General features: G+C 41.0%; 1 protein-coding gene across 4 annotated transcripts in view; it reads left to right on the forward strand.

The window, feature by feature from the left end:
- Fam149a (family with sequence similarity 149 member A) overlaps positions 1-14,024 on the forward strand; it is a 45,464-nt gene that overhangs the window by 27,198 nt on the left and 4,242 nt on the right. For all 4 annotated transcript variants that reach the window (XM_041632556.1, XM_041632558.1, XM_041632559.1 and 1 more), the window contains 7 exons: positions 8-198; positions 541-695; positions 2,821-2,933; positions 3,218-3,421; positions 3,868-3,988; positions 5,165-5,293; positions 5,380-5,458. In XM_041632556.1, the coding sequence (XP_041488490.1) occupies positions 8-198; positions 541-695; positions 2,821-2,933; positions 3,218-3,421; positions 3,868-3,988; positions 5,165-5,293; positions 5,380-5,458 (992 nt within the window). The remainder of the gene's footprint in view (positions 1-7; positions 199-540; positions 696-2,820; positions 2,934-3,217; positions 3,422-3,867; positions 3,989-5,164; positions 5,294-5,379; positions 5,459-14,024) is intronic.

A 14,024-nucleotide genomic window follows, 5' to 3' on the forward strand; every position in this document is an offset into this window, starting at 1 on the left:
TCCTTAGTGGAGATGAGCATCTGGAACAAAACCCAACACTCCGTCACAGGAAGTGGCATCGACACGGGCTTCCTCCCATCTCCCCTCATGACTGCATCAAAGATGCTGTGGCAGCAGAAGTGTTCGATCATGTTTGGACCAATGTGGTAGAGATACTGGAGGATCTCATTAGGAAAACCTGGGAATCAGCACTCACAGGTACTTATTTACTGAGTTTGGCCTCCTGGACCATGCCACGACAGCTCTCACGCCCCACCTTGTGTTTGGGCTGGACCTAAAACATGACTGAAACAAGAAGTGACCATTCTGCCTTCTGCACAGGCAATCTCTGAGCACGTAAAAGGGACATCATCATTCTGGAGAATCTTCTTTGTTCCACTACATAATCTGTTTTTCTATCACTGATGCGGTCATCACAGTAGCTGGTTGTCCACTGGAGTCTGCCCTCTGCCGCAGTGCTGTTGGATCAATCAGCCTCTGTAGTGTAAACTCGTGGCTACTCAGGACATTCATTCCATATTGATTTTTCTGTTGACACAGGCGAAAGAAAGCATCAAGGGAAACCGAAAGCAGTGGAAAATAGAACTCCACATGTGTTTGTGTCTCGTCTCAGCACTGATGTTTCCAGTGTCCCCCCATCCCGAAGCTCTGAAACTCTCCACACGTCCTTGGCCTCCCACTTTAATCCACCCCAGGTACTGACAGCCTGTGTCTCTGCTCCTTCATTTTCATGCCTTCTGCAGCTGTGTGTGAGGAGTGTCATTTTCTTCACTGCTCTCTCTCATGAACCTCGCCCCTGCCTGTGTTTGAGGACACTGGAGAGGTCACATCAGTGTTTGATGGTGCCTTAAACAGGAAAAAAAAATCACTTAAGACAGCAAATGCTGCCCCAAAAGGGTAGAAAATAGCTTTTTGGTAAAGTCTTTGTGTGTTTGTTAATGAGATTAAAATGTAATATGGTTGTTTCATGGTGTCTGAGAGAACCACAACATATTTTAGTGAACACCCAAGCTTTGTTTGGAGATATGGAACTATTTTCTACATTTTAGGAGAGCAAAAAAAATCAAAACAAAATATTTTTCCCTAAATATTTAGCTGTTACAAGTGATCCCCATCGCTTATACTAAAGTAACAAACATATCAATGACTATTCACAGGGGTCATGAACCCCATTGTTTATGTTACATGTACCCCATTATTTATATTTATACTGTTTATAGTACGTGTACCCTATTAGATGTTCTGAGGAAGATAAATGGTTGAAAATGAAACTAGTCACTAACCCACTGAAGCAAAACTCTAACCCAGGGTCAGATACCAAACATTCTGTGAGGGACGGGGAAGGAAAGAAGAAAGTGAGGGAGGGGAGGGAGGGAGGACATTAAAGACTTGAGGAGAGAAGTGTGTGTCTTGATTAGTGATGGAGGGTTGAGTTTTTTGTAGGTGACACTTCAGCAGGAATGTGAAGAGATGAGTGGGGTTTGGGTTAGGCCAATTCAGACCCGGCAGGGTTGTGTGTCAGTGAAAACCGATGTATCTGAGACCAGCACTTGGACTGAGAGTTTAAATGACAGAACGGGAAACCACAGGGCACTGGAGCAAACTCAGGGGGTTTGGAGTTAAGAGACATGTGTGAGGTCTTGTTTCGGATGTTAGCTCATCCACACATCAGTCTCCATATGTGTTGAGAATAAGGATATACGGTCTAAGAGTTGTTCTCAGGCTCACATGCTAGGAATATGAGAGAGCTTACAGCACAGACTCTGGTCACAAGCCCTAAATGCAGTTCTCCATAGTTTCTTCTTTGTTTAGAGATGGAGTAGCAAGATGAGGCTAGAGAAGATGGATTTGTTCGTGGGATTTCTTCAGGGCACCAGGAAGTCTGAACATGATGCTTGACTCAGCCCATCTGTGTTGGGGAGCAGAGTAAAAGGATCCTTTGTCGTTTGTGTGCATGAGCTACACTCCCTTACCCCTCCCCCGCCATACGCACATACTCATATACAAGAAGAAGCGGCACAGTTGCTTGTAAATAAAGTGGGCAAGGGTTTGTGCTTTACACTAGGGTTCAATTCTGGAGCCTGACATAACGTGAGACCCTTTCTTGCAAAACCTCATTGTCATCTGTGCAGTCGGAAGATCTAAGAATGAATGGAGTTCAGCCATATACTAGTGTATTAAGTAGACCCTTGGTATTGGCTTCTGTTATAATCATTTACTTATTCCACCTGATCAAATTGCTTTAAGTCATAAGTTTTATGGGGTCCAGAGAAAAAAAATTTCATGTCTTTTACAAAGTTGTGTAAGCCTAAATGATGAATAAGATTTGTTAAACTGAGAAAGAAAGAAAAAAAAAACCCAAAACCAAACAAAAAACCAAAGCAACAGCAACAACAACAAAAAGTAGAGGAAAAACACGCATCTGGCTTGGAGTACATAAACTGAAAACTTTATAAGACTGAACAAAAATGGATTTTGTAGTTTGGGATGAAGCTGTTTCTGCTGTGTTTGCTGTCTAGCATAAGGTCTTTACGATAACCCTTCTTCACCTTTGCTGTTTGGAAATAGCTTTTGAAGTTGCTACTTGCTTGCTACTGCTATTTGTCTCTGATACATTCAATATGATATTCCTTGTTTTGTTTCATATGGATATGAATTCTATAAAGATAGCATCTAGAGTTATATTTATTTATAAAATGCGACCACTGTTACGTTTTCCCTCTCACTAGCTGATCAATGCCATTTGCTATCTGCGGATTTCCATCAGGCATCCATTGACAAAATGGCCGGCTATTGATTAATGCTATATTCTGTTTTCAGTTTTCTCAGCCCCATCGCTTTTCCAGCAACTTCTATAGTGACTTGAGCGGTGTGATGACGATTCAAGCCAAACCGCTTCAGCAGAGACCCACCTATTTTGCGGATAAAACACAGTAAGTATTAAGAAAGAATTACAGAGCATGCAAGGGCAGAAGCAGGTTATTCCAGTATCAGCCACAAAATAATCTCTGTTGTGTATTAGTTTAGAAGAGACGAGGAAAGGGAATCACGTCTTGGGCTCCATCCACTATTGGATTACCAATCTTGCCCCTCCTGCTCTTTCCTCATTGACATAGCAATAGAATGTTCATTCTCCAGAGACTGTGTTCTGTTGCTGTGTGTTTCCTGTCTTCAGGAAACTTAGGTGTGAGTCCTTAACTGGACTTTTCTTCCCCAGGAATGAGCAGGATGACAAACCGTCTGGTGGAGTGATCGGTACATCTTCACGTCACCGACTGGGCCGCATCCCAGACTCTCGGGGACCGCAGACTTCTGCCAAGAAAACACCAGTTCACAGGAGACTACCTTCAATTGCTTCAGACACACAGAGACTGAGAACCCCCACCGTCTATAGTGATGAAATCCTGAGAGGAACCAAACTGTGAGTCTTGTTTCTTTCCTGGTAGAATGGTGGCCACAAGGATCAGGGGTGCTTGTCAGTCAGGGTAGATGAACTGGTCCGTCTGGTAAAAGGGTCCTCCATCAGATTTCATACCTTATTATATGTTGGATCATGCTGCAGGGTTGTGTGGCTCTTACTTGCATTTGTCATTAACTTGTCAGATCCTCGGGGAGGATCTCTCCTGAACACGGAGAGTCTGCACACTTCCTAGCGTGGCGGTGCACTCAATAGATGCAGCTTGATATTTATTGCGGAGCACGGTCAATGTGAGTGCCGTTGACTGCCCTGGCTTCATATTTGTCTTCCTGAAATGCAGCTTGCAGTCATGAGCACTGTTATTGGAAGCAGCTGCAATCATTAGCACCGATTGTTGCCTTCTCTTCTGCATCCTCCGGTGTTCACTTGGATGTTGCTGTGTTTTACAGGCAAACTGGCATTGACTACCTGCCCTCCTCAGCAGTTCCAACCTCCCGGAACCGGTTACCCCCAATAGGCTCCGAGGCTGTGGAGCAGAACACAGGAGCTTCCGGATCCCGCTCTATTTCTGTAAGATGAATTCTACTATAATTTCAGCTATTTACATAGTCTATGGGAAAACAATCTTGGCACTCAGGGAAGTCAGTCCGACTGAATGTGATCTAGTTAGCTGTGTTTAACATGCCTTCATAATCTGCTTCTAGAAACTGAATCACTTATGAGAGTCTAGAGAGAGTGAGAAGACTGGTAAATTATTTTATGAAGGAAGCCTCAGCTTGAACGAAATTAGAAAGTCCAGGCATCAAGGAAAGACCTGAAACTCTGACTGGCATAGTGAAGTCATGAGCACAAAGGGCAAGAGGCAGACAGCTCTGCAGTTTAGTATGGCCAGATAGAGCCTGTGATTTGACACAAGTTATTCCAATGGCCCCAAACGTCAGTTCTCACTTCTTTAAGGGAGTAATACTCCTGTATGAAGGAGTCCTTACAAGCATTAGATGTGCTCATAAACTTTAAATGCCTTGCACAAAGTAAGAGCTCGGCAAATTGTAACTGGTGTCCTTTATATCTGCTCCCATTTTATAGCTGACCTTTTCCATATGTGTGCAGGGCACAGGCCAAGAGCTCAAGCCCAGCTCTACCACGCAATGACAGGGCTGGGGAAGAAATGCTACTGGCAGTGTGTATAGGCAGGCCTCTCACAGGCTTACAGAGGCCCCCTCTCTAATCTGATATAAACAACTTGTATCTGCATGACACACAAGGGTCCCAGGTGTAGGAATGTAAAGCTGAGAGAAAGAAAACAAAAGCTGAGTTCATCTCACACACATCTTAAACAGCACTGGGACCCATTCCCATAAAGCCAGAGCTGTGCAGCAGACTGTTTAATTCTAGCATAAAGTCAGCAATGCAGGCAGGTGTCACATAAACAAGTCTGTGTTTAAAAATGCACTATTATATTTCTAGCACAATTAAGCATGTACAGATTTAAATGGTTAAGGTCTCTGGACCCCATTTGCATCCTATTACACTACGGCTTTATTGAATTTAGCGATATGAATACATATTCCACAGACAGACTCATGTTTAGATGTTTCCACAGCAGACCTTACACTTAGCATTGTGCAAATCAAAATATTCGATAAGCGGGTGATTGAGTACATGCGCGAATAATCGAGACACTTGTAGGTTTCTTTTTGTCACTATAGGGATTTTGTTTTAAAGAACATATTATCTTCCATTCAGTACAGGGGAAGGCATCCACAAAACCGTGTGTTCAGTGCAATGCCTGAGACCGTCGAACGGTCACCTCTTCGAGAAAGAACCATTGTCCTGGAACAGCTTTCAAGGCCCAGTACCACACACACATTCCGGGTAGGTTCTGTGTTGTCTCTGATTTCAACTTTAAATAAAAACTGAAAATAGTACAGCTCACCCCATTTTTCTTTTTCTCCTCACAGTCGGACACACCAAGAAAAGGCTCCCTGACTCCCATGGAATTTGTTGCTCACACTTGGACAGGGCAGAGTATTTTGACAGGTAAGCATCTTTCCCGTGTAAAGACAATGGGTGTGGTGACATACTTCTGCCATCTCAGTGATCAAGAGGCTGAGGGAGAGGGTTGGAAAGATGGAGGTCACTCTGGGCTACACAGTGAAGGTGTCAAAGAAAAAAAAAATGGGGAGGGGAGGGAGGGAGAGAGGGAGGGAGAAAGAAAGAGAGAGAGAGAGAGAACAAACAATAGTGCTATTTAAAAATGTCAGAAAATGGAATCGAAGATTATCTACCTCAATGTCATTGCTTTGACCACGTAGGAAGGACAGCAGGTGCATGTGGTCCATAGTTGGCCTGACCTCAGACAGCATGCCAGGTTATCACCTACCAGCTGCTGAGTGCCAAATGGCAATGGGACATATGCTCTTAATTAACCGGGACCTCACTCTTCTAAAACAAAGACTGCCTTTGGAGGGGTTGCAGTCTCTTTCTCCCACTGTGTTTTCATTGCTTCTAAATTAAACCCTTATTCTGGATCCTCCCTGGAAATCTAAAGCGACAGTGCTTGAAAAAAATTAACAGAAGCTTATTAAATGTTTTCTAGTGTAGGGTTTTACATAAAAGTACTTATTCTGGGCCTAGTGTGCTAGTGGCCGAGGAGGGTTCTAGCGGGGAGAGGACCAGTGATGTTTTGATTTTTAAAGTGTTATCCTATTTCTGTCCATGGAGGAAGTATAGCATGTGATATACAGATCTGTAAGCTCAGGCATGTCCCAACCACTCTGGGCGAGGTTTCTGTTTATGATGGCATGTGGAGAACAGAAAATCAAGGTGGATAAGATGGCTCAGTGGGTAAAAGTACTTCTTTCTAGGCAAGCCAGATGATTTGAGTGTAATTCCAGGAATCCATAGTGGAATTCCCAAATTGGCCCCTCACTTCTGTAAGTACACTGTGGTACATGCAGGGATACATACATCACACACACACATATACACACAGACACAAACACACACATACACACACACACACACACACACACACACACACACACAGAGAGAGAGAATCTCATTATACAGTCCTGGCTGGCCTGAAACTCACTATGTAGACATGGCTAGCCTCGAACTCATAGAGATTCATCTCTCCTTGCCTCCCAAGTGCTAGAGTTAACCACACTAACAACAACAACAACAACAAAACCCCAATTTTTAATTGAACATATTTTAGCCTGTGCTTTAAGAACCATTTAATCTGATGGGAAAGATGGAAAAGGCCATGAGAGAGATGAGCAGGGTTGCCTCTCTCAATAGTCAGGTGGTAAGAGTCACAGGAAGTTTTCGTGGAGATGGATATCACCTGGGACCTGAGAAGAGCGTGAAGGCTGACCATGACATTGAGTAGATGCTGCTAGTCCTGGTGGTGAGGATGGCAGGACTGAAAGGATCTGCTGAGCTCTCTTTGGAGGTGACCTCTGCACATTGTCCAGTAGACATGTCTCCTCGGTTGTTAGGTATAGAGAGGTAGAGATGAAGGGAGATCTGGGCTCTGGGTTGGCTTTAAATATGAACACCTAATCTTTCAAACATTAAGTCAGCATATTCTCTTATTGATGTTTAGGGTAATTATTATCATTGGTGCTTAGAGGTTTTTGGCATTTCCACAGATTCCAAAGGTTCCACGGAGCCATGTTCCTGTTCTTCTAAGGGCTTCTTTTCCTTTTATCTGGCAAGCAGACATGTGACTTGCTCTGTTTCCAGAACAAAGAGCACTAGGAGCTGCTGTCTTAGCTTTTTGTTTGATCTATGGTTGGAAAAGAAAAAGAGATGACTGTCTCCAATAATGGGAGCATTTCTTTCAAGGCTGGCACCATGGTTCAGAGATACCTTCATTCTCATCATCCTGGGCCTTAGACAGACTTCTGCAGAAAAAGTTCTTATAAATCCCTCAGCTGTGGGAGAATGCATCCCAGGTCCTAGGTTTTGTTGCGGGGTGGGGTGGGGAATTCCTTCTCCTTACTCAAGATTCTAGATGAGAGTATTTGCATGTGACTACTTTGTAGTTTATGTAAATATGACATTAGATACAATGTTTTTATTGCTCAAAATATGGTCTGCATGGAGCAGACAGATAATCTCAGGAGGCTGAATTTTAATCTTTTAAGGTAAAATGAAGGCGTAAGTCACAAACAATGCCACACCAATTTGGGGTTATGATTATTAGGGTGGTATTTATTTAAAGGGGAAAAAACTTACAGATCACTGTCCCAGGCAATAGCCCTATATGCAACCAGGAAAGGAGTCTAGTTGCCGGCGGAGCAGGAAGTGAAGAGAGAGAGGAGAGGGAAGTGGCCGCTTTTTTAAAGGGAGAGAGACCACGCCCCATGGGCTGGTATCTCAGCGGTGATAGGCTGGAGGAGTGGGAGGACCTCCCGCAACACCTCCCCCTTTTGTTTAAATAAGAGAGTTCTAAACCTACTATGAAAATATATACAATAAGTACAAATATCCTATTCTAACTAGCTTAGGTCTTGTATAATAAATAACTTGGCCAAGTCATGAGAGAAAGTAACTACATTTATATAGTCTTCAACCCCATCAAAGATCTGAGAAGGGAAATAATGTTACCTGGGTAATTAGGAAGTTTAGTAAAACAACTTCCAAAACATGCAACAAATCACAGAGACAACTGGCTACCTGGGCAATCACCCAAAATCATGTTAGCAGCGTTGAAGCAACCAACTTTGGCTAAGGCCTAACATAACTGACATACCATTTTCAAAGGCAAGCAACTTTTCAAAACTATCTTACCCTGTCTTGGCAGGATATGACAGCCCTGTTTTATCCATTGATGCACGCTCTGTATCTTTGTCAGTCGTTGAGGTATGGGCATTTCTTTGCCCCAAGGCCAGTTCTGCCAAAAAGAAGGCTCCAGGTGGAGTGTTTTTGGTGCTCAACATTCTCTCGGGAATAGAGTGGTGTTGCCAGGAGCAATTGTGTCTCACTACCACACAACTCTGAGTTAGATTAAAGGCCATTTTCTACAGCTCTTTGAAGAAGTTGAAGATTATCTATCTATACTGAGTATAATCTCTATATATCTAAAGAACCTGATTAGTCTATTATAAATGACAAACTTAGATGACTATTAGTCTATATAATTCTCAATATCTATCTAACTTAAAGACTAAGACAATAAACGACTGTGAAACAAATGAGGACAATGACCTCCAAATATAAACAATGTACAAATATACATTGCAGTAGGTAAATATATATCAATACACAATCATTATATAAGTATCTTAATCAGAGGTAGAAATGTACACTGCAATATGGTAAATATATACAATATATATATATATATATATATATATATATATCAATACAATATATGTCAATACATAAAAAATGTTTTAAACAGAGGTAGAAACATGCATGCGTACAATAGTCAATATAATTTAATTTTGTATCAATATACAAGAATCTATACCAATGTATTTGTCTAAAAACAGTAACTCACAATTACAAATCTATTATCCCATCATCCCTCTTTTTTTTTTCAAAATGATCCCTGAGCGTATAAAATTCCTCCCCCAACCCTCAATCGTATACTAATTATAATCAACCCCTAAATGATGTCCCTAAACCCAAGGGCAAACTTTACTGGGAGAGGGGACGTCGTCCTCTAGAATTACTTCCAGCTGTCATAGGGGCGACGTTCTTTCTGGGGGATCCTGTGAAAGTGAAATGATGGTTAAATTTCAAGATCAATGTCTTTTAAAATTGCCAATAGTCTCTGAATATTTTGTGCAGGTCTGGCCAAAATGTTGTATAAGATGTGCACCATTTCAACTAACCAAGTTGGAACTGTCTTGTGAAGCTGGTACCAAAAGCAGGTCTTGTAGTAGCGCTATCAGTATCATGACGTCATATCAACCAGGTGGAGTTGTTGTTATGGGGCCCCATCTTCTTCCTGGAAACTTCAAATGTCACTTCAGGAAAAACTCATTGTTCATTATGAAAAACTTAAACATTAATCATATAGACATATATAGACATATATATATATATTCAATGAAAGACATGATAGATATATTCAATGAAAAGTATGATAGATATGAAGAAAAGCAAAGATGTTTTCTAAACTCATATTTCTTTCTGTCCCGTATCATGGCTCTTGACATGAGACAGAAACTCCAGAAACTCTGGGTTTTTCTCTTACTAACAGGCTTGGAATTGGAGAGGGACTGAGCCAGAGTCCAACTTCAAAACCAGCTTTATAAATTTAGAAATATGGTTTAATATTACTTACACAACCCATTCAGTTGTCTTGATATTTCCTATTGGGCAGGTATTTTTCCATCTGTCAGTATCCAAACATCCAGGGTCCCTTGAATTTCTCAAAGATGAGTGTTTTCCTGTGGAGATAAGAACAGAACCCTGCCCCCATTCTATATGTTTTTCTTACCACCTGTATGAATATCATCGTTGTGGATGAGTTGTCATTTCTCCTTTCCAAGAGGTTTCTCCTCTTCAAATCGAAACTTTATTAATTTTGATGGTATCCACAATTTTTCTTCTCCTGTGGAAACAAGAGCAAAACCCCTTCCCCAACGTAGCACATCTCCTGGCTTCCACTGAGAGGTCAGCACATCTTTGAAATAAATCGGTTGATTTAGTTCAGCAGACTTTTCCATTATCCAATGTCTTTCTGCTGTTGTCGTTCCTTTCTCATTAGCATTAAGAAAATTCAAGGTTAATAAAGCATTATGTAATCTATTTCTGGGGGTATTTTCAGTCCTTTTCTGTTTGTTCAGCATATCCTTTATAGTACGATTTGATCTTTCTATAACTGCCTGACCTGTAGGATTATTTGGTATACCTGTAATGTGTTTTATATTATAATAATCAAAAAAGCGTTTCATTTTCTTAGATACATATGCTGGACCATTATCTGTCTTTATTTGCGCAGGTATACCCATGATGGCCATAACTTCCAATAAATGTGTGATTACTGAATCAGCCTTTTCTGAGCTCAGGGCAGTAGCCCATTGAAAACCTGAATACGTGTCTATGGTGTGGTGTACATATTTTAATTTACCAAATTCCATAAAGTGGAACACATCCATCTGCCAGATTTCATTTCTCTTAGTACCCTTTGGGTTACTCCCTGCAGGCAACGGTGTTTGATTATAGAAAGAACAAGTAGGACATCTCTTTATAATGTCCTTAGCTTGTTGCCAAGTAATGGAAAATTCTTTCTTTAGGCCTTTACTATTGACATGATGCTTTTTATGAAATTCCGAGGCCTGCAACACACTTCCAATCAATAATTGATCAATCTCAGCATTGCCTTGGGCTAGAGGACCAGGCAGACCTGTATGGGACCGGATGTGTGTTATGTACATCGGACAAAGCCTGTTCCTGATTATGTCTTGTACCTGGATAAACAATGAAGTCAACTCTGTGTCATCTGGTATTAATTCAGCGGTTTCAATATGCAAGATAACTCTTTCTGCATATTGTGAATCTGTAACTATATTAAGAGGTTCTTTAAAATCCCTTAGCACCATAAGAATGGCATATAATTCTGCCTTCTGGACAGAATTATAAGGGCTTTGTTCCACCTTACTCAATTCATCTGACTTGTAACCTGCTTTCCCTGATTTATTTGCATCAGTATAGAACGTACGGGCTCCAGTTCTTGGAGCATCACGTACAATTCTAGGAAGAATCCAAGAAGTTCTTTTTATGAGGTTAAGTCTACTACTTTTGGGATAGTTGCTATTAATTTCTCCCACAAGCTCTTTGCCACGGTTCATTGTCTTCCCATAACTTTTTTATTTCTTCAGTAGTAAAAGGCACTATAATTTCTGCTGGGTCTATACCTGCTAGTTGACGAAGTCTCAGCTTACCTTTTATAATTAATTCAGAGACTTTTTCCACATAAGTTTTTAATTTTTACTTGGTTTATTAGGTATAAATATCCACTCTAAAATAATATCTTCCCTCTGCATTAGAATCCCTGTAGGAGAAATTCTGGAAGGCAATATGACTAGGATGCAGCTAAGATTTGGGTTCACCCTTTCCACATGTGCCTCCTGTAATTTTTTCTCAATCATTGTCAGTTCCTTTTCTGCTTCAGCTGTCAGTTTTCTTGGACTATTCAAATCTTTATCACCATCTAAGGTTTTGTTTAAATGAACTATTAGATCAGGTGTTATCCCAACAGCTGGTCGTAGACTGGAAATGTCTCCTAACAATCTTTGGAAGTCATTAAGAGTCTTTAAGCGGTCTCTCCTAATTTGTGCCTTTTGCGTTTTAATTTTCTCTAACCCTATTCTGTAACCTAGGTAATTAATAGAATTTCCTCTTTGAATCTTTTCAGGGGCAATTTGTAATCCCCACCTAGGCAAGACTTTCTTTACTTCTTCAAACATCCTTTCTAAAGTATCTTTATTTGCATCAGATAACAAGATGTCATCCATGTAATGATAAATGATGGACTTGGGGAATTGTTTACAAATTATTTCCAATGGCTTACTTACAAAATATTGGCACAGTGTAGGACTATTGAGCATACCCTGTGGGAGGACAGTCCATTGATATCTCCTATTAGGCTGAGAATTATTATAAGTAGGCACTGTGAAGGCAAATTTTTCTCTATCCTTTTCTTGTAACGGTATAGTGAAAAAACAATCTTTCAAATCAATAACTATAAGAGGCCATCCTTTTGGTAACAGAGAAGGCAAAGGAATTCCAGATTGTAGTGGGCCCATAGGTTGAATTACTTTGTTGACAGCTCTTAGATCTGTCACCATTCTCCATTTACCAGATTTCTTTTTTACAACAAACACAGGAGAATTCCAAGGGCTGGTTGATTCTTCAATATGGTGAGCATCTAGTTGCTCTTGCACCAGCTGTTCCAATGCCTGTAGTTTATCTTCAGCTAGAGGCCACTGTTTGATCCATATTGGCTTCTCAGTTAGCCATTTTAAAAGTAGGGCTGTTGGTACCTCTAAAGGTTTGGTATTTGCTGTATGTTCTTGTACAGCCTGAATGGCTGGTGACCTTTTTCCATAATACCTCATCATATCCTTCCCAGAATTATGAGTTCCTGGAAATACAGGAATGTTAATCTGGGTATCCCATTGCTGTAGCAGGTCACGGCCCCATAAATTTATGGCAATATTGGCTATATATGGCCTTAGTCTTCCTATTTGCCCTTCGGGCCCTATGCATTCAACCCATCTTCTGCTTTGTTTTACACGAGATAGGGTTCCAATTCCCAGGAACTGAACATCTACCTCTTGAAGAGGCCAATTCGGATGCCAAGATTCTGGGGTAATGATACTTACATCCGCACCTGTGTCTAATAAGCCTTCAATAAAAGTGCCATTTATACAGACTCTTAGCTTTGGTCTTTGATCATTAATAGAAGTCTGCCAAAATACACGTTTACTCTGTCCTATTGGGTTTTTTTGACTCATCCTCCACATGTAATTCTTCATTTAGACCAGTATTACTTTTTACAGCAGAAATTGGAGCTTTTAATTTTCTTGGTGAGGCACGTTCTCCACTGTGACTGGGAATGACTGGGCCACTGTTGGCTTGGGGGCCTGCGAGAGGCCCCCCAAGGAGTTTCCCGATGATATCGGATTGCCCCGTCTGTCTGTTGTTGACCTACATTCGTTGGACCAATGCCTGCCTTTACCGCATCTCCTACATATACCTGAAGGCCGAGGTCTCCTATTTTTGTCATTCCCAGAAGAGATATTATTCCTAGAAATTCTTTGCCTGCAATCCCTTTGCAAATGTCCTAATTTACCACAATTAAAACACCTGGCAGTTTGATGTCTCCTCATTGCTTTGGAAATCGCTTCTCCTACCCAAGATTCATCATTATAGCTAAACGTCTCAACATTCATCGTATGCTGAATCCATTCATCCATAGGTGCTGATCTAGACTTTAAAGGCCCAATTATCTTTTTGCATTCTATGTTTGCATTCTCAAAAGCTAGAGATTCAAGAAGTATTCGTCTAGCTTCTGGGTCTGTTACCCCTATGTCCAGAGCCTTAATTAATCTTTGCAAAAAGTCAATAAAGGGTTCTCTCTGTCCCTGCCTAATTCTGGTATATGATTCAACCCTTTTTGCTGGATCTTGTATCCTATTCCAAGCATTTAAAGCTGCTTGGTGACATAGACACAGTACTTCATCGTCATAAAGAGCTTGGACCTGTGGATCAGCATATTCTCCTGCACCAAGAATTTGATCTTGGGAAACCTCAATACCTTTTGCTCTTCCTTGCTGTTCTATATGTTTGGATTCTTCTCTGAAATAAATTCCAAACATCAAGGAAGGTCCATTATCTAAAACTGCAGACACTAACTGATGGAAATCATGGGGAGTAGCTCTAGCATTAGAAGCCCAAGTCCTTATCATTTCCTTTACATATGCATTGTGCAAGCCAAAATTAACAACAGCTTGCTTAATTTCTTTCAGATCATTCATTGCTATTGGCGTCCATCTAGCTTCTCTGACTCCCTTTGAGCCTTTAGAAGTTGATGCTTTTTCAGAATTAAGTATAGGGTATGTCGCTAGAACCCTGGGTA

This window comes from Microtus oregoni, unplaced genomic scaffold (assembly GCF_018167655.1).
Source record: "Microtus oregoni isolate MIOR12 unplaced genomic scaffold, Mior012 000041F_ref0000270, whole genome shotgun sequence".
Taxonomy (NCBI): Eukaryota; Metazoa; Chordata; class Mammalia; order Rodentia; family Cricetidae; genus Microtus; species Microtus oregoni.